Source organism: Erithacus rubecula, assembly GCF_903797595.1.
Source record: "Erithacus rubecula genome assembly, contig: scaffold_188_arrow_ctg1, whole genome shotgun sequence".
Lineage (NCBI taxonomy): Eukaryota > Metazoa > Chordata > Aves > Passeriformes > Muscicapidae > Erithacus > Erithacus rubecula.
Genome location: NW_027636123.1, coordinates 120,268 through 146,655, shown reverse-complemented (window position 1 = coordinate 146,655; position 26,388 = coordinate 120,268). Strand labels below are relative to the sequence as shown.

The 26,388-nt window shown below is 56.4% G+C and overlaps 1 protein-coding gene and 1 long non-coding RNA gene across 2 annotated transcripts in view; one reads left to right on the top strand and one right to left on the bottom strand.

The window, feature by feature from the left end:
* Positions 1-3,142: 3,142 nt before the first annotated feature.
* LOC306815692 (Fc receptor-like protein 2) overlaps positions 3,143-26,388 on the bottom strand; it is a gene marked incomplete at its 3' end in the record, with an annotated part of 57,466 nt that continues 34,220 nt past the window's right edge. Inside the window, exons 3-5 of the mRNA XM_079332254.1 lie at positions 11,435-11,749; positions 11,268-11,351; positions 3,143-3,351 (exon numbers count right to left, since the gene is read on the bottom strand). Coding sequence (XP_079188380.1) covers positions 3,143-3,351; positions 11,268-11,351; positions 11,435-11,749 — 608 coding nt within the window. The remainder of the gene's footprint in view (positions 3,352-11,267; positions 11,352-11,434; positions 11,750-26,388) is intronic.
* Positions 21,444-22,329, top strand: LOC306815694. The gene is made up of 3 exons (XR_013777442.1): positions 21,444-21,531; positions 22,155-22,175; positions 22,264-22,329. It is a non-coding gene; the product is annotated as an uncharacterized lncRNA (long non-coding RNA).

Below are 26,388 nucleotides of genomic sequence, written 5' to 3'. Positions count from 1 at the left end.
CCTGGGACGTTTGGGGGTACCTGGGTGATGCCAATGATGATGGGGACCCTGTGCTGGGTATAAACGCTTGGGAAGGTTTCTACAGGGAGTTTGTTGCTCCGGGGCTTGTAGGGGACTTTTTGGGAGTTCCCAAGGGTGGTTTTCAGAGGTGCAGATGGGGGAATATGAATGATTCCTGGGGTGGAATTGGGGGTCCCAAGGTGGTTTATGGATACCTGCTGGTGATGGACATGGGGATCCCGTGCCAGGTGTAAATTGTCTCAAGGTGATTCTTGGGGAGTGTTGGGAGGTCCTGTGGTACTTTTGATGTCCTCAGAGAGTTTGGGGGGCCCGTATGGGGTTTTGCAGCCTTGGACAGGTTTTGGAGGGTCCCGAAGATGTTTTCAGAATACCAGGGAAGGCTGAGGTGTCCCAGAGGGGGGGTTGAGGGTTCCCGGGCGGTTTTGGGGGTACCTGGGTGATGCCGGTGACAGAGCTGGGACCCCGTGCCGGGTATGAACCTTCTCACTGCGCTCGGACAGCGCCAGCGTGTTCAGGGAGATCCTGGGGGGACCGGGGGGTTCTATGCAAATCCCAGGGGACCCCAAATGCTAAAGGACTCCCCTGAACTCCTCTCAGTGCTGGATCTGCTGCAAGCATCTCACCCAAAACCCTGAGAACTGTGATGAGTGACAGCCTGGGAGTGTTTCTCACTGTCTGCCGCACTGCACAGAACACCCCAGGCAGAGCACTCCAGGAGGGAATTCTTCCCCTTCTGCTTTCATCCCTGCCATATTTCTGGAGACATTCCTGGCAGGTGTGCTCCAGGTTATCTGTGAATTCCTCAGCCTCAATCTCCTCAGTTTCCCAGCACCTCTTGGTGACCTGGGCAGCGCCGGCGGCCACCACGAAAGTCCCGGATCGCAGCTGGAAGGAGAGGAATTCCCGGCCGTCCTTGGTGAGCCCATGGGATCCGCGGACGCTGCCGTGGGACAGGAAGGCACAGGCGGAAACCTCCTGCAGCAGGGGTTCCCTGTATGCAGCAAAGGGAGCTCCAAGGGTCCCCGGTGTCCCCACCTGCAGCACGGGGTGGGGAAAGCCGGGATGGCCGGGAATAGGGGTCAAGGGTGTCCTCAGTGCTGAGGGAAGGAGGGGCTGGGTAATGGGAAAGGCAGGAATAGGGGTGCAGGGGGTCTCTGGCTCAAGGAATAGGGGACTCTGCGGGCTAGGAGAGGCGGGATGGCCGGGAAAGGGGTGTCGGGGTTACTGGTGCTGGATAAGGGAGTGCAGGGTGAAACGTATGGCCGGGAATGGGGGTTCGGGGGGATCAAGGCACCCGGGAATGGGGATGTAGGGGCCCCTCCGTGCTCCGGAATGGGCGATCAAAGAGTCCCGGGGCCGGGAGTCCCCCTCAGCTCTGGCCGCCCCCTCCAGAGCCCCCAAGAGCGCCCCAGGCCCAGCGCTGGAGCCATGGCGCTGCTCGGCCCCGCCCTCTTAGCAGGCTCCGGCCCCGCCATTGGCGCCCCTCTTTCCTGCCAGCCAATGGCAGCCCGAGTGTGCAGAGGCGTCACTGGTCACCGGGCAGATCCCGGCATTGCTGCCGGCTGCGGAAGGCAAAAGCAAAATCGCCCGAAGGGAAAAGCGGGGGGAGGGCTCGGGGAAATTCCTGGGAATTCCCCTGGATCCCCTCCCGGGATCCCCCGGGACCCTCCTCGGCCGCGCACTGCAGGACCCCCGGGCCGGGCTGTGCTCAGCTCCCGGGGCCTGCGCTCCAGCTCTGCCTGCAACCCGCCGGCTCCGGCCCAAAGCGGGGCGAGCACCGCCCGCCGCGGATCCATTTTTTCCTGCGGCTGCGGCTCCGAGCCCCGGCAGAGCAGGACTGGGCGCTGCGACTGCGAGCCCTGATTGCCAATCTCCTTCTCTCTCTTTCTCCTGTTCTCTCCCCTTGCTGTGGGTGATCATCAATCCCAGAGCGGCCGGAGAGCCCCGTGCCCAGAACTGAAGCCTTTAACTATGGAGCTCTTTATTCCTAGAAACAGCAGAGAACCAAGGGAATGTTCCATGGCGGTACTACTGCCTAGCCATGCCAGAAACGAGGTACCATACACACTCCCTGGGAACTCTCAGAGAAATGGGGGTGTGTGTTTCCACGCTCGTGGGATTGCCCATGCACTTGCTGTGTCTAGTGTTGTTTAGGGCTGTTTGTATGTAAATTCGTTTTTCATAAGATGGTGAGCTTACTACTGGAGGAGGAAGGCAATTTTTAGCAGGTAGAGCCGTAGCTGACTGTATGGTGTCCGGAGGTGTAGAGATAGGGACAATGCGTGCGGAAGAACTTCGGGTTGTTACGGGCAGCTAGTGACCCCTTCCCCCTTGTGGTCAACCCCTAGCTCTGTACCTGGCAGCCCCCCCACTGGCCGGAGATAATCTAGAGGAAATGACACAAGCTACCTAAAGCCATAAAACCCCCTGTGACCCCTGAATAAACGCCATTTGCTGTCCACCACGTTGGTGTCTGGAGCTAATGGACCGAGTGGCCTTGGGCTAAAGGTCACCGTGCTGGGTCCCTGAACCAGGTCGCTACGCAACAAGTGGTGTCGAAACCCGGGAAAATCGCCCGGATTTCGGGGTTCTCCTGGACAGGACCCGGCGACTGCACAGGCTGGCCTAGTGCAGTGGCGGAGACGTCCCCAGACCGGTGAGGATGACGGAGCATCTCGCAAAGGTCGTGAGTCAGTTCCACGAACAGTGGAAGTTAGATTGTAAGCTGAAATAATTTTGTCTAGCGGTGCCGAGACTTATTCAGCTTGGGGCTATAGACAGCCCGGTGGATATTCTCCATCCGGAGATATGGGGTGCGTGCACCACCGCTTTGTCTGAGGACACTATGTCCTCTGGCTCGGGAAAAGCACTTAAGGCCTGGGGGAGGGTAGTTAAGGCTTTGCGAACTGCCCGGCAGGAACAGCTCGCCTGGCAGGCCTCCCGGGCTTGTTCCCTGCCGGCGCCGCAGCTGGGAATCGGAGCGGCGGCGCAGACCACGGACGAGTTTGAGTCGGGCGGGCGCGCGGTCGCGGGCACCCCAGAGCCATCCCCGCAAACTCCGACTCAAGACCCACCTCCGTGCGGGGAGGGGGAGCAAGGCACGCGGGTGTTGTGGCAAGGATTAGCGGAAGAGGCGCGGAATGCGGCCATTATCTCGGAGATACAGGCGGCAGAGACTAAAGACCCGCTGCCGTATAAGTTTGAAAATGGCGCCGAACCACGCGGTCAGGCATTGTGTACTCCGGGAGGCGGAGAAACCACGGGCGGTCTGAACGGCGCAGGCGCAGGCTCGCCGGGAGGAGGGGCGGTCCCCGGGAGTGAGCGTCAGACCTATCACAATGCCCAATTTAAATTAGATCCTTATAAGGCAAGAACCTCCTCCAGCAGGAGGCGGGGGAAGCACCGGGGGAGGGAACGGTCCCGCCCCTGGGGGAGGAGGCAGGGGCAGAGCCCGAAGAAAAGGTGTGGTAGGCAGAGGACAGGCAGACACGAAGCATTACCCTCACCAGCCGTTCAGGTGGGTTCTGTGCCATCTCTCAAGTGAGAGGGTCATCAAAGAAATTGTTACAGCTGACACCCCAACCTTCAAGTTCACACTGAAAGACATTTTTCCCTTTCATACGGGATTCCCCAAGTTTGATAAACCAGCTATGTTCCAAACCTACTGGTGTTCTGCTTCCAACCCAGGGAAAAGTTACTGTAATTACCCAGGGCATGGATATTGTGGGTATTGGGAGTGTGAAACTATAGTGACAAGTGATAGATGGAAGCCACAACAGCCTGATAAGTTCCTACAAATTAAGTATTTTCCTCACGGCTGTATTGAACCGAAATTTGCTATGGATAAGTACGTACTCATGCCCCAAGGCAGAAAACAGCACACATGCACAGGCTATGTAATGACAGTCCTGCAGCCAACCCACAATAGCTGGACCACAGGCAAAGTGTGGACAGCATTTGTCCATCACGATCGCCGCATCTGGACAAACATACAAGTTATCAGATTCCCACCTTCAATGTCCCAATCAGCCAGACCCAATCCTGTTCTTGCAGACCCAGGAAGGAAGTTGCAGCTAACCATAGCTCCAGCCACAAAACACATGTGCCACAATCTACCTCCTTCCCATGCAGTTTCTTAGTCAAACCTACCCTCTCTGATCCTTTCTTAAGTGTGTTAAATGCTACCTTTTTATCGTTAAACCAGTCCAACCCAAACCTCACAGAATCATGCTGGTTATGCTATGATGCACAACCCCCTTTTTACGAAGGTGTCGCTCTTGATCTCCCATTTATCTTTTCAAAGTCAGACAGTCCACGCCAATGCAGATAGGACACCCCCCGGAGAGGCATCGCCCTAAGCCAAGTCACTGGCCAAGGCAGATGCTTCGGCAATGCAACCTTGTCAAAGCAGAGAGGGAACGTCTGTCGGGAATTCGTCAAACTTAAAGGGGGAAAGTTCCAGTGGGTGATCCCAACTGCATCAGGAATGTGGGTCTGTCACTGAACTGGGGTAACCCCATGTGTACTCCTTGACAAATTCAATCATTCTACCGACTTTTGTGTCCAAGTTCTTATTGTTCCCAGAGTCCAGTACCACCAGGACGTCGAGGTGTTCCACTTGCTTAAGGAACCTGGTCGGCTTCACAAGCGAGAAGTGATAACAGGCATCACCATCACGATGCTCCTTGAGTTAGGAGATGCCAGCACTGCCATTGGCATCTCGGCCCTGGCAACCCAGCATCAAGGATAACTCAACTGCAGATGACTGTCGATGAAGACTTGCAAAGGATCGAGAAATCCATCTTGTCCCTTGAGAAATCCCTTTCCTCACTCTCTGAAGTTGTCCTTCAAAACCGACGAGGATTGGACCTTTTGTTTATGCAGCAAGGAGGCCTGTGTGCCGCCTTGAAAGAGGAATGCTGCTTCTATGCCGACCACACAGGAGTCGTTAGAGACTCCATGGCCGAACTGAGAAACCGATTGAGCCTCGGAAAGATAGACAGAGAAGCTCAACAGAGCTGGTTTGAATCGTGGTTCAACCAGTCCCCATGGCTCACCACTCTAATACCTACCCTCATAGGCCCACTCATTATAATCTTACTAACACTAATCTTTGGGCCTTGCATATTCAACAAATTAGTGCTATTCATTAAAAAGCGTTTAGGAACAGTTAACATTATGCTTGTTGAATGCAGACAACTACTTTAAAGTGTGCCTGTTACTAACACATCTACAATTTTATACTAACTTTACTAACCCATGAAATTTTTAAATGCCTACATTATGTAACCTTTATATGATTTTTACTAATCCTGAGGGAGGGGGGAAATGTAGAGATAGGGACAATGCGCGCGGAAGAACTTCGGGTTGTTATGGGCAGCTGGTGACCCCTTCCCCTTTGTGGTCAAACCCTAGCTCTGTACCTGGCAGCCCCCCCTGCTGGCCAGAGATGATCTAGAGGAAATGACACAAGCTACCTAAAGCCATAAAACCCCCTGTGACCCCTGAATAAATGCCATTTGCTGTCCACCACGTTGGTGTCTGGAGCTAATGGACCGAGTGGCCTTGGGCTAAAGGTCACCGTGCTGGGTCCCTGAACCAGGTCGCTATGCAATAGCATGGGCAAGGAATTTGAGTTCCCCGAGGAAAATTGCAGTAAGTTACCTGTAATTTCCTGTGCATAAAGATCCAGGCAAGAACATCAGTGAACTGTGAGTATCGCTTGGTTGGGTGGTGTGTGACTGGTGTCTCTCTGAGATGCAGCAGTTACAGGCCGAGTGCTGAGTTCTTCTAACCTCAGTTCTGACTTCTCAAGAGACAAGCGGCAGGTGAAGGAACAAAGTGAGTGAAGAGGGGACTTCTAAATAAAATCAGGGGCTGGGAGAGCTCCTTGAGGGGATTTAAAATAAAAATCAGGGGCCAGGGGCGTTTGTCAAAGGGATTTTATTTAAAAAGTCGAGGCCAGAGGCACCAAAGGACCAGTCAGGAATGGGTCAGGTTTTTTTAGAAAACCAAAGAACCCAGGTACCAAAGGTTCAGATAAAAATCAGGGTTCATGTAAGAACTGGGATACAAAGGATAAAGGGAGCCAAGGGTTTCCTAGCACAGTCCACAGTAGTGGATTACTAGGAAACAGGATAAAAGTAGGGGACCCAAAACATTGCTGGATTGAGGGATGAAATTCCCAAGAGCATCCAAGGTTGTCCAACAAAAATGTGACAGTAAAGAAAAGGTACTTTGGTATTGTGTTGTCTTGTAAGAATTAGTGAGAAAAACATATTGAAGAAATAAAATTGAGTATGTGTGAATGAATGCATATGTATTATTAATTAAAAGTTTATTTTCTGGAAAGAGGTGGATTATATTGTACTCTTGGAAAATAAGAGTTTTCTTTGCTGTGGGGGAGGGAAGTGATATTTAAGTTACCAGAGAAATTGGTTAGAGAGGCAGAGGCCAGGAAGAATGGGAAAAGTCTTGGGAAAATGGGACAAGAAGCAGGTAAGATAGGTTCAAAGAAAGAAGGGGAAGGAAAAGTGCTGGTAGACATGCCCTGGGAGGCTTAGATTTGCCAGCCCTTGAATGTATTTGTAAATTGAGGAGAATCCAGTGATCCAAAGAATGGGGAGTATGCCATGTATTGGGCAAGAGACACCAAACCCCTGGAAAAATAAGTTTTTACAAGATCAAAAACCCCAGAGACAGAGAAAGGAAAGGAGAAGGAGAAGAAGAAGGAAAGAAAAGAGAGCTGGGATCCTCGGGAAATATTGCGTTCCCCCGGCTCCGGTTTTGCCGTAGCCTCGGCACCCGAAGCTTTTCCCCCGGTGCCTGCCCCAGTCTCCATCCAAGATGCTGCGGGTTTTTCGCAAGTTGCTCCAGCCGTGGCCCGGCTGCCCTGGGCTCCCCGCCTGTGCCAGCACAACCCTCGCCGGTTCCTCTGCCTGTCCCCTGTCCCTCCCAGGCGCCGCGGTCCCAGCGCCACCAGCCGCGTGTGCACGGGCCGTGCACTGATCTGGGTGCTGATGGAGGCTCCTCGGCGGTTCCCTCCAACCACTCTCCCCACAAGTGCTGCCTTCTGCCCCCACCTCTCTCTCTCTCTCGGGCACTCTCAGGTCTCTTACTAAACCCTGCCCTTGCCACTGCTCCCTTAGTGACTCCGGCTCCCACTGCCCAAAGGAACTCCCTCTGTAAAGGAAGAATATCGTACCAAAGTGCTGAGAGTTCAGCTGAAATCCAGAGACATCCTGACAGTCCCTCCCATCCCACTACTCCTAAACATTCGTGTTTTAGAGACGGGGAGAAGGGAAAGGGTGAAGCCCTGGCACAGTCAAGGTACCAGGAGCAGGCTGAGAATGCCTGTTTGTGCTGTGAAGAAAAGATACACTGTGGAGGGAGGTGCCCTCAGCTGGGAAGGGATCTGAGAGTAGTTCGGGAGGAACATCTGGAAGAAGACGGGGAGATCATGGGCTCTATCATCTAAAGCCTTTAAGAAAACAGGCCCACAAAAGAAATTATTCAAATTTATAGTAAATAATAGAACAGAAAGGAATTGTGTAGCAAATGTTCTAAGAAAATGTGATGTGTGCAAAGATGGCAGGAGAAAGGGAAAAGGAATTTGAAGTTGCTGTCATTAATTAAAGGCGTAGTAAGTAAAAGTAAAACGAAAGTATGGAGGAGAAATATCTTACAAATTTCTGAAATAAGTAATAACATATTGAGAAAAAAAAGTTTCAAATACCATTAGAAATAGCAGTTATACCAGAATGAGGGAAAATCTAAAAGAACAAGCCCTCCTAATAAGAAAAGATTAATCTTAATAGTTCATCCAAATGTTTACAAGGAAAAAAAAGTCAGGATACACCTTAATTAATGAAAAAGAAGATGCAGACTATCAAAAACAAAAGAAAAAAAAGGACACTACTTTCAAATTGGTTAATTCGATTTTACAAATTGTATGCTCTATAAAGTTCATTAAAACATTTAGCAAAAGAAACAAAATAAACCACCAACAACAACCATCTGGGAAATATCAATTTTACTCTTAGGAGGCAGTGACTCGATGAGCCGCTGTGATGAGGGGCACAATCCCCCCTTCACACACTGCCCCAGCTGTTGGGGATGTGCCCAGGACAGTGTTGGCTTTCTGTGTCCCCAGTGCACGGTAGCTCAGCCACGGCACGCTGAGCTTCTTGTCACCCCATGCCCCAAATCCTTCCCAGGGCTGCTCTCCATCCATTCCCAGCCCGGCGCTGTCTCGGTGCAGGTGCAGCCCCTGCCTTTGGCCTCGCTGCACCTCGTGGGCTCGGCCCGGACCCGCCTGCCCAGCCCGGCCCAGCGCGGGGCCAGCAGCCCCTTCCTTCCCCCAGCCCTGCCCTGCTGCAGCCGCTCCCCAGCGCGCAGCCCCGGCTGCTCCTGCCCACTCCACCCACGGCCCAGCCTCTCCTACAGACCCTTCCCAGCGCCGCCCCAGCGCCCCGAGCCCCGAGGACACGACCCGAGACGCTCCGGCCGCCCGCCCCTCACCGTCTCTGCCGCCGCCAGCGCCGCAACGACGAGTCAGCGCAGCCGCGGCGGAAGTGACGCACTGAGCCACGCCCAGCCACGCGCTGTGCCCCCTGGGAAATGGAGTCCAGAGCCGCGCCCACGTGCAGCTAAAATAAACTAGGTTTATATAGCAGAGTTTCGCAACATTATACATACAGCATTCATTTTATTAATTGCGAAAAGCCAATAATATAATATATTCTTATAACAACGATGGAATCGTATAAAATAGAAGCAAGCCCCCCAAAATACGCTGTGTAGTTCAGAACAGCGAACAGAAGGTGGCAATCTTACTCCATGGAAAACATAAATGACAAAAATCCAAAAAATCCTAAGTGACGGAACTCACTGTGTGCAAAATGCGGAGGGATTTCGGGAGGGGTTTGGGCAGTCTCATGACTATCAGGATGTCTGTAAAGCCGAGGGAGCGGTGCCCGATGGAACGTGTCCATGGAGGGACACCCCCAGCACTTGCCTGGGATTGGAATTGATGCCTTAAATTTTAGTTTTCCTGTTTTCCAGATTCTGCACTGCCTTAGTGTGTGACTCTGAACTCCATGTAAAGTGTTAGGAGGTTCTCCTCACAGTTCAGTCAGACAAAACAATCCTTTTCCAGCTCCAGGACCAGGGACACTGCTGCAGCTTCAGCCTCAAAATGTATAATTTGTACAAGAAGTGCAAACAGCAGTGAATTGGGGAGAGCAATCTGGGAGGGTGAGATTGCATAACCTGGAACTGGAATTGGACAATTAACCCTATGGAAATGGGCCAAAAGTTATAAAACTGTGAAAACTCAAGACTTGGAGTCCAGCTTGGGTGAAGCCTCTTGTACTCCCCAAGGTATATCCGTGTAATACTCTTACTAAATTCTATTTTATTCCTTTAACTCTGTCTAGTGTCTGTTCCAGGTCAGCCTCTTTGGGTATCAGAACGAAGGGGTACTTTAACAGTTAAATGAATTTATTTGGATCAGGAAGAGGAGCCCTTGGTGGGGTTTGGGGGGTCCCTTGCTGAGGGTTTAATGAGAGGAGTTGAGATCCCCAGCCCCTGCTGGGAATTTGGGGTGTTGAGGTGCTGAGGGTCCCTTGCTGAGGGTGTGGTGAGGTTTGGGGTGTCCTGAGGTGGGGAGGGTCCCTTGGTGAGAGTGTGATTGAGGGGAGATGGGCCCATGGCCCTTGCTGGGAATTTGGGGGGAGATCCTGGATCTGGTGTTCTCCGGCTGCTGCTTTTTGACACCCAAAATTTTAACATTGACGCAGAAAACACCTTTCCATGGGAATATTCCTGAAATTCCTGCTGTGTGGAAACTCACCTTCCCCCTCAAAACCAAAATTAGTGAAACTTTGTGGATCTTTTGGGACTATAGTGCCTCAAATCCCTGTGTGAATATTGGTTTTCTGGGATCCCTCCACATCTCCCCACCACTGCAGTTCACTCTGGGTTGGTTAAGTTCAATTACTGATTAATTCCGAGGATTTCTGAGCTGCAGGAAACTTTTACTACCAGCTCTGGAAGCACAAGGGGTGTGAGGAGCTGTCAGGACTTGCCTGTGGCCAGTGAATCCTGCAGAAATCCTGGCTGGGATTTGGCTCTGTCCCAGCTGACCCAAATTCCCAATTCTGTGATTTTCCATATGGGAGAAGCTCTGGGAGCGGGGGGGAATTCTGCACCTGGATGGGACAATTGGAGGAGCAGAATTCCCAGGCTGAGAGGGGAGGATTTTGTGGGCATTGGGAGGAATTTTTCCCCCATTTGTGAGTGTTTTAAATTCTGGGAATGGCCAAAACATCCCCTTGGGACTGGCCCCGAGGCCCCAGGAATCCTTGGCACCGATTCTCTCAGGAGAGGGGATTTGAGGGAGCCCAAAGGGCATCACTTGGCTTTGGCAGAGCTGCTGTGGAGACAGAGGGAATTCAACTGCCATGGCCTGATCCTGGCTGCCCTGGAAAAGGGAGAGGCTCTGGAACCCCCCAGGGCCTTTGTGACATCGTGGTGTGGGGACCACGGCACAGGAGGGGTTTGGGAATGGTGACACGAGAATCCAGAGCCTCCTGAAGGCTGCTGTGGCCATCAGAGCAATGAAGATCCAGGGCCGTGCCAGGTTCCTCTGGTGGAGGAATTGAGCTGGGGGAATTGTCTGGGGTTTGTTCCTTGTTGGGGCTTTTCCTTGAAATGGTTCCTTTTGTGACCCTTTGGATTCTGACCCTCGTTGCTGCTGGTTGTTTTCTCTCGTTACAGTTTGCAGGAAATTGTTCTTGTCTCAGCCCTTTGGGGCCTTTGCCTTTTGTCCCTGCACTGGCAGGGGAGGGGCAGCAGCCCCTGTTTTTTAGTGACAGCACAAAATTGGAGAATCCCATTCCTAAAGCCCAACAGAGCTGAACAAAGAAACACCAACTCTACCAGTTGAGCCAAAAAGCTGAATTTTGGTCCCAATAAGACAGAAACGAGTCCTGTGTTCCCCCAGCACTGGGAGGAGAGGTGGGGAGCCATGAGTATACTGGGAGCACTGGGAGGGGGAAAGGGGAGCATTGGGTGCCCTGTGCAGCCCCCTGACTCATGGTCATCACACTGGGCAGGATGGGCAACCACGGGAGCCATGGCATGGGGACTCCCAGTGTCCCCAGTGTCACAGCATGCTCTCATAGGTGTCACTGGTGTCCTTTAGTTGCCCGTGTGGTCACCCACACTCTGAGTGGGTCACCCACCCCGGTGGTGACAACAATGACAGCCCCCAATGACAACCAGAAGCAGGAGCAGGTACAGGAGGGTCCTGCCGACATTCACAGCCACTGCTGGGGACACAGAGGGACACAACGGGGTCACCCTGAACCCCGGGGTTTCTGAACACCCCGGTGACCTTGTGTGACCCCACCTGTGTTCCAGTGGTGTCCAGTGGTTCCCTGTGGTGTCACCTCCAGGGCCAGCTCTGGGCTGAGTGCCCGGAACACGCGGTGCCCGTCCTGTCCCAGCTGGTTGGTGGCCACGCACTGGTAGGTGCCCGAATGTCCCACATGGACAGCCCCAAGCTCCAGGAGGGGACCCCGGGCCAACTCGTGCCCGTCGTGCAGCCAGGTGAAGGTGACAGGGGCTGAGCCCACCTGCACCGAGCAGCGCAGGGTCAGGGGGTCACCTGAGCACACCTGGAGTGCCGGGGGACTGGGGGTGATGGTGGCATTGGCCACGGGCACTGCGGGGACACAGACAGGGCTGAGGTCATTGGAAGGTGCTGGCATCCACTAGGGAGAAGGGGCTGGAGTGGGGGATAAGTTTGGGATGGGTGGGAAGGGGATGCTGTGGGTGGAGTCACTCGTAGCTCGAGGGTCCCTCTCACCCCAGATGGTGACATTCAGGGGGACACTCTCAGCCACGGTGTCAACAGGCATAAAAGGCCCTATTTTGGTGCCACAGCTCCAAGCGAGGGGTGGTGCCCAGTCTTGTCCCCGAGCCCCCCTGGTGATAGGAGAAGGACAGAAGGGGACTTGTCCCCACGGCCACCGTTCAACTCAGCACCAGGTGGTCCCCTAGTGCTACCTGTCCCCGGGGGGGGGCTGCAGCGACAGGGACACACGCCCAAGTGCAAGACCCCTGCGGAGTGACACAGGCGGGACTGGGGACATGGGAGGAGTGGGGTCACCAGGGAGCAGTGAGGGAATCAGAGAGGGGGAGGATCAGAGAGGATTGGGGGGATCCCAGTGAGGAAGAAGACGGTGGGGACGCTTGGAATGGAGTGGAAGGGACCCCATGAACAGATGGCATATTTAGAGAGGGTACACCAGGAAAGGGCTGAAGGGAAGATTTTGGGTGCCCTGACAGGGATGGTGACCTATTGACAATGCAGGGACCTCAGATTAGCACAGTTGCACTCAGGAAGGGACTGAGGGGACCTGGTAAGGGATGCAGACAGGAGGAGAGGCGATGCAGGGACCCAGGGAGAGAGCTGGGAAGGCAGGGCAGCACACAGAGGGTTGAGCAGGGATGGGAGAGCTGGGGGGGCTGTGGGGGCTCCCCATGCCCATCCTTGCACTCACTCTGCACCGTGACACTGAGCCGGGCGCTGCTCTTCCGCACGGCCCCCCTCGGAGCGCACCTTGCAGCTGTAATTCCCCGAGTGGGAGACCCCCACGGCAAGCACCAGGAGCTGTGGGGACCCCTGCGGGCCCCCCACCAACTGCCCATCCCGGTAGAAGCGGTACAGGAGGGGGGCTGGGGGCCGCAGGGGGCTGGGGGTGCTGAGGCAGCTGAGATTGAGGGGAGACCCCTCGGGGAGCTCAGGGGGGAACCTCCAACACCGGCACCGGGAAGAGCTCTGGGAAGGAATGGGGGTGGGGACTGTGACTCTAAGTCCACTGAGAAGTGGCTTTGGGGGTGTCAGGATATTGGGGTTCCATCCGTGGGGGTGCTCACCGTGCACTGTCACTGTCACCGGTGCTGACTGTGACATTCCTGAGGCCACCCAGCCCCTGCAGCGGTAGCGGCCACTGTTGTGCAGCTCCAGGGGGGGCAGGGAGAGCTTGGTGGCCCCTGAGGGACCCCACGAATTCTTTCTCATCCTTGTAAAATCGCACCCTGGTGACAGGGTTGTCCTGCCAGCCATGGCATCGCAGTGCTCCCGTGTCCCCCTCCAGCAGTGCCCGTGCTGGCACCTGCAGCATCAGCGGCTCTGTGGGACAGGAGGGTCCCATCACACTGAGGAGCCTGAGACAGGTCCAAAGTGGGTGCCCATGGCACCAGGGACATCTGGCAGGAGTGTCCACTGTGCAGGAGCAGCCCCGTGACACAGCTGTCCTCACGGGGATCCCACCACACTGGGATGCACTGGGATCTCCCTGTATGCAGGGGACAGGCTCTGACCACACAAGGGCTGTGAGGCCACCCAAGGAGTGGAGCCCACCCAGACCTATCAGCCAACCACCCTGAGCATTTCACATTCCCCCTCACCATTTGACACCATCACGGGGGGGCTGTGTCCACTGCCAGGTCTGACACACGTGTAGCTGCCACTCTCGGTGACAGTGAAGCTGTTGGGTCCCTCCTTCCCCCAGAGCCACCCGTCCTTGTACCAGGTGGTGGCACCGGTGGTCCCCGAGCCCTGGCAGGTCAGTGTCACCCGGTCCCACAGCACCGCCGGCGTCCAGGGCGGCTCCACCAGGAGCCGGGTGCTCTGGGCACCTGCGGGTGACAGGTGACACCAGCCTGCCAGGGCCACCAAGGGGCTGGAGACAGCAGGGCAGGGACATGGCATCCCCTGAGGACTCACCAACGAGGCCGAGGATCTGGGCTGGGAGAAGGGACAGGGCTGGGTGGGGGTGGCACCGTGGGGACAGTGGCACCCAGGATCAGGGTGGGGCTGTCCTCAAAATATCCCTTTGAGGACACCCTTCTTGTAGTAAAGTGCTTGGTCCCCAACAGGTCTGCAGAGGCTACCAGGGTAGAGCTCTGTTTCACGCATCTGGGTGGCACGGGTGCCTCTGGAATGGGGTCAGTGTGGCCATCTCAGGCTGGCACAGGTCACACTCACCAGCCCTGTGGGCACCCCCCCATGGTGCATCCCCTCTATCCCTTTCCCCAGAGCTGCCCCAGGTCCATGCAGCCAAACCCCACATCCCTGTCCCCGAATCCCTGTCCCCCATCCCTGTCTCCACATCTCTCTCCCACATTCCAGTTCCATTGTTCCTGTTCCTAGAGCCACCCCAAAACCCTGGTTAGACTGAGAGGCCACTGCCTCTGTCCCCCATTACCTCTGCTGATCTTAAGGACCTCAGGGGACCCCACAGCCCCCCTGTGCCCCCCTCCCCACCACTCTGCCTCACCAGAGCCCATCCCCAGGGCGTCAGGCCCGTTCCTGGGGCACTCACCCCACAGGAGCAGTGCCACCTTCCCGGCCATCCCGGTGTCCCCGACCATGGGCACTGGCTGTCACTCGCTGCTTGCGCCACCTGTCCCCTGGCTGGCAGCTCTTGGGATGAAGGGACAGGAAGCGAGGGCATGTGTCGTCTTCATGTGTAGGTGGCCCTTTGTGTGGGCAGGGTGGGGACAGGATTGGGGCAGGTTGGGGACCTTGTGGGACATGGGAGTGATGGTGGGACATGGTGAGGACAGGATGTTGTCAGAATTTGGAGGCTGAGGCGGGGCAATGAGCCAAGGATGTGTGCCCAGGGCACTGGGGTGCCGAGGATGGGGTCCCTTAGGAATGAGGGTCCCACGGGTTGGGTGGATTCACACTCAGGGATGAGGGTTCCAGAACAGTGTGGTCTCCAGGGATTTGTGATCATGGGATGGATCCCAGGGGTGCGGATGCCAGGGGAATGGGTGTCCTTTTGGAATCATGGTCCTTAGGCAAAGGGGGTGCCAGGAGCTGGAACTACCAGGATGGGGGTCCTTAGAAATGGAGATACTAGGGAATAGCAGTCCTGGGATTGGGGTCCCAGGGAATGAGGGATAGAAGGAATGGGGTTCCCATGGTTGCATTTCCAGGGGAATGGGCAGTGCCAGGCATGAGCGGTAGCTGGGCAGGTCCAAAGGTCACAGCTCCTTCCTTGGGTGCTTCATATTTTGGGGTGACTCAGGGCCCAACGCTGCCCCCCTGGGGTGCACATTTCCTGGGCAGGCATCACATGGAGAGCCTGGGTAGCTCCGTTTCTGTTCCCTCCCCTGCCCTCGACTTTTTCCTCTCTTTATTTCTCTGTTTTCCTTATTTCCCTTACTTTTGTGCCATGCTCCCTCACTCCCAATTCCTGGCTCGTACATCCTGGGAAACACCTGGGCAGGGAATGGGTGGGGGGACCCCAGGGAGGGAGAAAAGGGGGTGGGGAGTATGCAGGGAGGGGTGGGGAGGCTGTGGGGGATGGGGATGTCCAGCTGAGGTCCCCCAACACTTTCACTTTTTCTCTCCTGCAGCAGAAGGCAGAGGCTGTTTGTGCTGAGTCACACAGGGTGGGTTCTGTCCTGGGGGCACATCCAGGGGGTCCTGCCTGAGGGGATCCTGTCCTGGGGGTGGCACGTTCTGGGTGGATTTTGTCCCAGTGGTGACATATCCCAGTGGGGGAGATCCTGTCCTGGGGGATGGCGGTTCTGGGCAGGGTCCCTGGACACATTCCCTGAGCAAGTCCCTGTCCAGGGCAGGGCACATCCCGGAGATCCCTGTCCCGGGCAGGGGGGCCCTGCCATCCCCCTCTGTCCTCAGTGGGGCACTGTGACCGCTGTGACCTCTGGGGTGCCCCAACTCGGGGTGTGACCCACCCACTCTACACCCCCTCATTGGCTGCCCCCGCCCATCTGGGAGCCTCAATCCCCATTTGGGAACCCTCACAGGTGCAGCACCTCGGCCCCATTGCACAGCCCACCAAGATCATTCTGTGGGTGAAAAACCCCAGCTGGGCTGAATGGGGGGAACAGACATGGGCTGGTGTCAGTCAGGGAGGGCACAGACACCCCAAAAACACCCAGACCTCAACCCCACACCCAAAACGCCTGCAGGGCCTGAGTGCTGGCAACCAGGAGATGGATGAGACCCTCCCCATGAAAAACTTGTGAAGCTTGAAGGGCTTCCCCCTCCCTCTCCTGCTCCCCACAATCCCCCCACGAGGTTTCTGTCATAAGGGGTTGGGACACTTTGGGTTTATTTGATTTGGAGAGAAATCCTGTTCCAGACCTCTCCTTTCTTGCTCCTCCCCTGCAGGATCAGAGTCAGCAAGGTAGATGGGGAAATGGAGCCCCAGGCTGGAAGGAGCTCCCAAGCTCCTGCTCCTTGAAGCCAGTGCCATCCAAGTGTTGGGCCAGTCAATGACCCAGCCCCAGTTGCCCAGGGATGGGCATTGGCCAGCCCTGCTCTGGCCAGCCCCAGGTGGCAGCAGGACCTGAGGCTCCCCTACCCCCTTGGCTTTGATTCTCACAACTTTCGAGCTGCTGCAAAGGTGAAAATTCTTTCTGTGGCCAAAAAAGGCCTGGCTGTGGTTGCTCAGCCCTGCAAGAAGCACAAAAGCCAGTGTGAGACCAAGCAGTGAAGCTCTGTGAGGCCCTTTGATGGTTTTCAGAGCAGGGCTGGCTGGAAACCCCCCTTGCAGGGGCAGCTGTGAGGGAACCAGTCCAGAAATGCAGCAATTGATCATTGGTGGCCTGTCTCACCAATGGCACTGAGAAGAGCCCCAGAACTGCTGTAAAGACAACAACAATCTGCTCAACAACCTGACCAGCCTCCTCCTTCCTGCCTTGCTGTGGGTGCAGTGGCTGGATGCCCCGCACCCACGGTCTCTCTCTGCCCTCTGCAGCTGAAGAGGGAGAGAAAATTGAATGAACGGTTCCTGGGTTAGACAACCACCGGGAGAGATTGCTCATGAAATCCTGCCACGGGAAGAACACTCAGAATCAGAGATTTTAATTGAATTTATTGCTGACAAAATCAGAGCAGGAAAAGGAGAAGTCAAACAAATCCTTCTAAACCCTTTCTCCTAAGCAAAAGCTCCTTTCCAGACTTTTCCTCCTCCCTCCATCGGCACAAGGAGTTGGGAATGGGTTTGCGGGCAGTTCAGCACAGTTTTTTTCTGATGTTGTTCAGCCAAGGTGGAGTCCCTGCATTCCAGGGAGACCCTTCTCCAGGGACGTCTCCAGCACGAATCCTTCCCGTGGGCTGCAGCTCTGTCCCAAGTACTCCAGCAGGGGCTTCCCACGGCCTCACAGCCCCCTCGGGCACCCCCTGCTCTGCTGGGGGCTCCTGCAGGGCTGTGGGGGATCTCTGATCCCCAGGGTCCCCCAAGGGCTGCCAGGGAATCTCCGGAGCCCCTCGTGCCCCTCCTTCCTCCCTGCAGGACTGTTCCCCTCGCAGCCTCGGGCTCTTCTTGGCTGCAGCATTCCATCTCTGCCATCCCTTGGATTTGCCCTTCCCAGCTTCTGGAGTTTCCGCACCCACCCCTGCCCTCTATCCCATATCAGCTCCAGCACATCCCGTGAGTCCCGGGAGCTGCTGGGGGAGCTGCCTGGCAATAGTCACTCCCGACATGTCACGACAGTGGCTTCGGGCACACTGTCAGAATGGGCTCAGAGACATCCCAGCTGTCGGTCCATCACATTGTGACAGTCTCATGGACATTGTCACACCTCCCACACTCCATGACAGCGCCGGCACTGGCTGTGCCATGGCAGCCTCCGTGCCGGGGGCTCCTCCCGGGGGTCCCACCTCCCCCTCCGTCGGCAGCTTCACCCACCGGGATTTCTGTCCGTCATTCCCAAGGTCTCATTGCAGGGGTTCTCAGCAGGGATACCGATCTTCCTAATCCAAATAAATTCATTTAACTGTTAAAGTACCCCTTCATTCTGATACCAAAAGTGGCTGACCTGAACAGACACTAGGCAGAGTTAAAGGAATAAAATAGGGATTTACTAAAGGGCCTTCCAAGAATTTACCTTGAGCACTACAACAGCCCAGCCAAGGCTACACCCAAACTGAAGTCACGACTTTTCACACTTTTATAAGTTTTGGTCCATTCTCATATTATGGTTAATTGTCCAATTCCAGTTCCAGGTTATGCAACCCCACCCTCCCGGATTGGTCTTCTCAATTCAGTGCTGTTTGCACTTTTTGTATAGATTTTACATTTTGGATCTGTAAGGAAAATTAATCCAAACACCAGAGGTTTATGTCCATAAACGAGACAGAGGAGTCCTTTTTCTTTATTGAATAAAGGGAGAAGCCATGGGGCATTCCCCTGGGATCTCTCGGATTTTTGGAGGATGCAGCCTCCTTTTTTATCCTAATTTCTCGGCCACTTTTCCCTCTCTCTTTCCCCATTGGCTGAGGTACTCGAGAGGCACAGACTTCCCGGAACGCTTGACACCTGACATTTCCCTTTAATGTGTAACCCTCCCTTTTAATTTTTAATTCTTGTAGAATTCACAGTTTTCCCCCCATTGCTTCTTTCATCTTCTGTTACCCAATTTCATTTACCAGAAAACCGACAGTTTGTTTGTCAAGGCAAATCTCTTCTCCATTCATTAATCAGTGGAATGCTCCCATTGTCTCATTGTGTCAGTGGCCCTTGGTGGGGGCAGGATGGCTACAAGCTGGGGACAGGCTGTGGGCAGGGTGGGGACAAGGCTGGGGACATGGCTGGGTGGCACAAAGTGGGACATGGAGTTCCTAGGGGTGGGGGGCTCAGAGAGTGTAGGGAGCCAGGAATGAGGTCCAGGGCAATGGCAGGCCTGGAGGAGGGGGAGTCACCAGGGCTCAGGGTATTCAGGGATGAGACTCCCAGGATAATGGGGGCTCCAGGGATTTGAAGTCATTGATGGGAGTCGAAGGATGAGGGTGCCAGGGGAATGGAAAGACCTCATAGAATTGAGGTTCTGGGGGAAGGCAGAATGAAGGGGAGATCATTTGTGGGAGAGTTACTTGACAATGAGGATCCTGGGCCATGGAGACCTTGGGGAATGGAAGTCCTGGGATGGGGTCCCCCAGAAGGGGAGCATAAGGAATGGGGGTCCCATGTTTGGGTTCCCAGGAGAATGGGGGTGCCAGGGATGGGCAGTGGTTGGGTGGCCCATGGGTCACAACTCCTTCCCCGGGTGCCTCAGATTATGGGGAGACCCAGGGACCAGCTATGTTCTCTGGGGTGCCCATGGGTTTGGGGGGTCATACAAACCCCAAGGAGGGATTTGAAGGGGCTCTGGGTCTGTGCCTCGCCAACACCCAGGGGCTTTCTTCTCCCTTCATTTTCCATTTCCTTCCTTTAATCTCTCAATTTCACAGTCCCCAGTTCATGCCTGGATAATTTGGGGGGGCACCTGAGAAAGGAAACATGTTGGGGGAAGCCCAGGATGGGGAAAGCAGGGAGTGAGGGGTCTGCAGGGAGGGGTGGGGACACTGTGGGGGACGGGGGTGTCCTGCTGTGCCCCCCAACACTTTCACTTTCTCCCTCCTGCAGATGAAGAAGAGGCCATTTGTGCAGAGAGCCACAGGTTGGGGGCAGATTCTGTCCTGGGGGACACATCCAGGGGTCCTGCCCCGGGGGATGGTGGCTCTGGGGGATTCCAGACTTCCCCTTTCAAGCACATCCCCTGCAGGATCTGAGCCAGCAAGAGCAGCTGGGGAATGGAGCCCCAGGCAGGATGGAGCTCCCAAACTCCTGCTCCTTGAAGCCAGTGGCCATCCAAGTGTGGGGCCAGGCCATGGCCCAGCCCCAGTGCCCAGGGATGGGCATTGGCCAGCCCTGCTCTGGCCAGCCCCAGGTGGCAGCCAGGACCTGAGGCTCCCCCTGCCCCCTTGGCTTTGATTCTCGCAGCTTTTGAGCTGCTGCAAAGGTGAGAATTCTTCTGTGGCCAAAAAAGGCCTGCCTGTGGTTTGCTCAGCCCTGCAAGAAGCACAAAAGCCAGTGTGAGCCCAAGCAGTGGCTCTGTGAGGGCCTTTGATGGTTTTCAGAGCAGGGCTGGATGGAAACCCCCCCTGCAGGAGCAGCTGTGAGGGAACCAGTTGAGAAATGCAGCAATTGATCATTTGGTGCCTGTCCCCAAGGCACTGAGAGAGACCAGGAACTGCTGCAAACCCCACAAGGATCTGCTCAACAACCTGATCAGGACCATCCTACCTGAACAAAACCTACAGCCCTCTGGAACCTCCCAGAAAAATGTTTGGGTTCTGGATGTGGACACCAGAAAAGAGAAAAAAGTGTGGAAATAAGGAGCAGGGGCTCCACACGTGGCTCTGGGGCACAGGGGTGTCCCAGCAGGAGCAGGAGTGCCCAGGCAGGGGAATTCAGGGCAGGGTGCAGTGCATTCACCAGGGAATCAGAGCCTGAGGGACACACGGGCATTTACAGATTGCTGTGGAACCAAATGTACCTGGGATTTCCCATCATCAGGGCAAAGTCATCACAGGTGTCCCCTAAATTCTGGGCACCCCAGAAGTTCCAGGGCCCCTGGGGACAGTGAGAAGGCTCAGGAACCCCAGGAGAGAGGTGCCCAGGATGTGCCACCTCTCAGAAAGTGAGAGGAAAAGTGAGAAATCCCCAAGGATTTGGCACCTCCAGAAAGAGGAGCCCCCTGGGACAAGACCCAGGTGTCACCAGCCCAGAGGAGCCCTTTTCCCTCCTCGCAGGATGCCTCTGGATGTGTCCCCAGGACAGAATACACATCCTGGCCTCAGCACAAACAGTCTCTTCTTCTGCTGCAGGAAGGAGAAAGTGAAAATCTTGGGGGAGCACAGCCAGAGACCCTCATCCCCCACAGCCCCCCAAACAATGCCTGCACCCCCAGAAACCTTTCCCCATCCTGGGATCCCTTAGCTGCTACTTGCTCAGGTGCTGCCTGGGATGGCTGCCAGGAAATGGGGACGGGAAAAAGCTCAGGGGTGTGTGGGGCAGAGAGCCAGAACCTCCCTGGACAAGCCTGGGGTGTCCCCCTGGCCATGATCACCCTGTGAGGGCAGTGCTGGGCTCTGAGTCAGCCCAAAATCTGAGACACCCTGTGAAGGACTGTGACCCCTGTGCCACCCCCACAGCCCATCCCTGCGACCCCTGGGAACCAATTCCCCCATTCTCTTGGTCTCTCCTCCCCTCTCTTGGACCCCAATCCCAGCTCTCCATTGCCCAGCACCACCATTGCCTTGATCCAATCCCAATGACTGCTTGTTCCCCCACAACCCCCATTCCTGAGGGTCCCTTTTTTCCCCTGACCCCCATGCCTGGACACCAATCCCTGGCTCCCTGCAACACCTCTGCCTTAAAATTCTGACAAAACTCTGTCCTAAACATGTCCCACCATCACCCATGTGTCACAATGTCCCTGCCCTGCCCCCATCCTGTCCCCACCCTGCCCCCACCAAGGGCCACCTACACATGAGGACGAGACATGACCTCGCTTCCTGTCCCTTCATCCCAAGAGCCGCCAGCCAAGGGACAGGTGGCCCCAGCAGCGAGTGACAGCCAGTGCCCATGGCCGGGGACACCGGGATGGCTGGGAAGGTGGCGCTGCTCCTGTGGGGTGAGTGCCCTGGGCACGGGCCTGACGCCCTGGGGATGGGCCCTGGTGAGGCAGAGAGCAGTGGGGAGGGGGCACAGGGGGCTGTGGGGTCCCCTGAGGACCCCAAGGTCAGCAAAGCCAGGGCATGGGCATGGAGCCCAGTGTGACCAAAGTCGTGAGGTAACAGTGGGGACAGGAACAGGGGAACTGGGATGTGGGGTTGGGAACGGGGGATTGGGGTGTGGGGACAAGGATGTGGCAAAAGGAACCTTGGGTTTGGGGAAGCTGTTTGGGATGGTGAGACAGGGATGCAGGGACAGGGACAAGGGCCACATCCCATGCAGATGGGGCATGGTGACAGGTGTCATGGGAATGGGATCACGGGCTCAGGGCCATGGGGATGTGGCTGTGGGGACAGGTGCTGAAGAGCTGATGGAGGTGACCTGTGCACACATGGGGTGTCCAAAATGCACCCATGTCCTGCCTCATCTCAGGGTGACTGAAGTGTTTCTGTCCTCAAAACCTCTGTGCCACACAAGTGTTCCCGTGGGAACAGTTTGGGGACAGACACCACACCAGGTCCCCCATGTGCTGCTGTCCCTATGGTGACATCCTCACCCAGCCCTGTCCCTTTTCCCTTCCAGCCCAGACCCTCGGCCTCACTGGTGAGTCCTCGGGGGATGCCATGTCCCTGCCCCGCTGTCCCCAGCCCCGTGGTGGCCCTGGCAGGCTGGTGTCCCCTGTCACCTGCAGGTGCCCAGAGCACCCAGCTCCTGGTGGAGCCCCCCTGGACGCGGGCGGTGCTGTGGGACCGGGTGACACTGACCTGCCAGGTCTCAGGAACCGCCGGTGTCATAACCTGGTACAAGGACAGGCGGAGCTGGAGGCAGGAGGGATGCGACAACTTCACTGTCACCGAGAGTGGCACCTACCAGTGTAAAAAACCCGGCAGTGGGCTCAGCCCCCCGTGATGGTGTCAAATAGTGAGTGGGGAAATGAAATGCTCAGGGAGGCTCCCTGATAGTTCTGGGTGGGCTCCACTCCGTGAATGGATGCACATCCCTCGTGTGCAGAGAGCCTGTCCCCTGCACACGGGGACAGCTGTGTCACGGGGTTACTCCTGCTGTCTCTGGGACCCTCCCATACAGTTGACACTCCAGATGTCCCCAGTGCCATGGGCATCCACTCTGGACATGTCTCGGGCTCCTCAGTGTGATGGGACCCTCCTGTCCCACAGAGCCTCTGGTGCTGCAGGTGCCAGCACGGGCACTGCTGGAGGGGGACAGCGTGACACTGCGCTGCCAGGGCTGGCAGGAGAGCCCTGTCACCAGGGTGCAATTTTACAAGGATGACAAGGAGCTGGGGGGGCCCTCAGTGACACCAAGCTGTCCCTGTCACCCCTGAATCTGCAGAGCAGCGGCGGCTACCGCTGCGGGGGCTTGGTGCAAACAGGAGTAAAAGTGTCAGCACAGGTGACAGTGACAGTGCACGGTGAGCACCCCCACGGCTGGAACCCCAATATCCTGACACCCCCAAAGCCACTTCTCAGTGGACTCAGAGTCACAGTCCTCACCCCCATCTCATTCCCAGAGCTCAAGCCTGTCTTGATGCTGGAGGGTCCCCCTGAGCTCCCTGTGGGGTCCCCCCTCAATCTCAGCTGCCTCAGCACCCCCAGCCCCCTGCCCCCCCAGCCGCCCTCCTTTACCGCTTCTACCGGATGGGCAGTTGGTGGGGGGCCCGCAGGGGTCCCCGCAGCTCCTGGTGCCCACCGTGGGGGTCTCCCACTCGGGGAATTACAGCTGCGAGGTGCGCTCCCGGGGGGGGGCCGTGCAGAAGTGCAGTGCCCGGCTCGGTGTCACGGTGCGCAGTGAGTGCCGGGATGGGCATGGGGAGCCCCCACAGCCCCCTCAGCTCTCCCATCCCTGCTGAACCCTCTGTGTGCCGCTCTGCCTTCCCAGCTCTCTCTCTGGGTCCTCCCAACACCCTCGCTGGTTCCTGCATCCCCCACCACGTCCCCGCAGTTCTCCCTGTGTGTGCTAAACACTAGATAAGTCACACTCCCGGCTGAAAGACTCCCTCTGAAAGGCACCTCTCCAGGTGCCACCATGCACAGGCTCCAACATCCCCCCATCTGACACTCCCTCACCGCATTCCCTGCCCCTACTCACTGACGCTGCCCCCTCACCCCTCAGTCCCTGCCCCTAACCTGGCCTCAGCCCTGTCTGTGTCCCCGCAGTGCCTGTGGCCAATGCCACCATCACCCCCAGTCCCCCGGCACTCCAGGTGTGCCCAGGTGACCCCGTGACCCTGCGCTGCTCAGTGCATGAGCTCAGCCCCTGTCACCTTCACCTGGCTGCACAACAACGAGGTGGCCTGGGTCCCCTCCTGGAGCTTGGGGCCATCGATGTGGGACATCGGGCACCTACCAGTGCTTGGCCACCAACCAGCTGGGACAGGACGGGCACCGCGTTTCCGAGATCAGACCAGAGCTGGCCCTGGAGGTGACACCACAGGGAACCACTGGACACCACTGGAACACAGGTGGGGTCACACGGGGTCATTGGGATTGCAGGAGCCCTGCAGTGACAGGTGACCCTGATGTGTCCCTTCTGTCCCCAGCAGTGGCCGCAGGCCTTGGCAGGTCCCTTCTCTTCCTGCTCCTGCTCTTGGGTGGAGCTGTGGTTTGGCACAGGTGGAACAATATGGGTGGGTCACAATGGGGACAATGGGGGGCCCTGGGGAGCTGGGGGCCACAGAATTGTGGTACTGATAGGGCAGCACCCACAGCCTGTGACTTAAGCACTCAGAGTCTTTCCCAGGATACTAAAGGGTTTGTGGGGTGTTGGAAGGCCTTACAGGGATTTTGTGAGGTCTTACAATGGTCCTGGGTAGAATTTGGAGGTTGAGCCATTTTACCAGGTTTGACATTCTGGGGGCACAGAGCACTGGGGTGTTTCAGGGGTTCTGGGTGGCACCAGGGATGCTCAGGGGTCCTGGGGGAAATCGAGGGTGCAGTGGGGTTTCAGGATTCCTGAGAGGGGTAGGGCCCTGGGACCCCAGTTACCTCCCCTCTTTCCATTGCAGCTGACAGGAAGCAGCGGGAAAGGTGAGTGAGGGGCTCAAACCAGATACACACTTTTGGCCCCAACCCCAAGATCTCCCATTCCCTCCCACACATCCCCTTTTTCCTCAGGGCCCCCCCAGAGCCCCCGGCCCCCAGAGGAGGGGGAGGTGCTGTACACCCACGTCGAGAGCACCAAGCAGACGGGGGTGAGTCTGGGCTGGGACACATGCAGAGGGACATGTCACCCATGAGTGTCCCCTGCCCAGATACCACAGCCAGTGTCTCTCGCAGTGTCCTCCCATGATACCACACTGCAGGATCCCCAGGTGACCTACGCAGAGCTGCCAGCAACCCATGGGTGACCACAGCAATGTGTGGACATCTATAGGAATGTGGTGTGACACTCGGGACACTGGGGGCACTGGAGATCCCTGACCCATGTGTTCCCTCCCCCTGGGTTTCCATGGCTGCCCACTCTGCCCAGGAGGTGGCCACGAATGAAGAGTCCCCATGTGGGGCTTCCCAGAGCATCCCATTCCAGCGCTCCCAGTTCCTCCAGGGACTACCTATTCCTCCCCCATTACAATGGGGCAGAGGATCCTTGTGCCTCTTTTTGGACATAAAACACAGCTGTTGAATTAACCGGAAATTAGTTCTTGTGTATTCAGCTCTGCCTGTTCAGCTTAGACCTCAGAGAGTCCTGGTCAGGTTATTGAGCAGATCCTTGTGGGATTTGCAGCAGTTCTGGGGCTCCCTCAGTTCTTGGGGACAGGCACCAAATGATCAATTGCTGCATTCCGGACTGGTTCCCTCACAGCTGCCCCTGCAGGGGGGTTTCCAGCCAGCCTGCTGTGAAAACCATCAAAGGCCGTCCCAGAGCCACTGCTTGTGCTCACACTGGCTTTTGTGCTTCTTGCAGAGCTGAGCAAACCACAGCCAGGCCTGTTTTGGCCACAGAAAGCATTCTCACATTTGCAGCAGCTTGAAAGCTGCAAGAATCAAAGCCAAGTGTTGGGGGGGAGCCTCAGGTCCTGGCTGCCACCTGGGGCTGGCCAGAGCAGGGCTGACCAATGCCCATCCCTGTGCAGTGGCCAAGGGGAGAAGCTCCAGAAAACTTTCCCAGCATGGAAAAAAGATTCTTGTGGGCAGAGCTGGAGGTATCTGAGCCCTAAAATATTTCCAGTACTGCCACAGTAGCCCAAAATCCCTCAGAGATCCAACAGAGCTGTGTGTTTGTGCACAGGGGTGGTTCAGCAGCATGGCTGAACTTCAGGAACTCCAGCCCTAATAACACTCTAATCAAGGGCCTGATCCTCCCCTTTCCATCCCTCACCTCCTCCTCCTCCCCCTGGGCTGCTGTTGTCGGGACCAGCAGTGGCCCAGGAAGAGCAGCAGCTCCAAACGTGCTCTGGAGCCCCTGAGGAGCCCTGGCAGTGTCAGCAAGGAGCACCCGCTTTCCTCAACATGCCAGGGAATTCAAATTTCCCAGAGCTGCTGTGCCAGGGATGAAGGAGGAAAAGGCAGGGAGAGGCTGAGGGTTTTCAGGAATTGTGGTGGAAAGGCACTAGAGGTGCTGCTGTGGGCCTGAGACCTGCCTGGGGTTGGGTGCTGCCTTCCTTGCGTTCCATCAGGGAGAGCAGTGGCGGGTGTTGCGCAGGGTGTGTGCCTGGGCCGGGACACTGCTCCACTGCCACGGGCACCAGGATCCAAGCTGCTGCCTTCGTCTCTTCTGCCCGGGCGCTGCCAGGCTGGTGCAGCCGCGATTGGTGCAAAGCGTGAGTTTGCCAAAGGAGCGATTTGGGCTCATCCCTCCC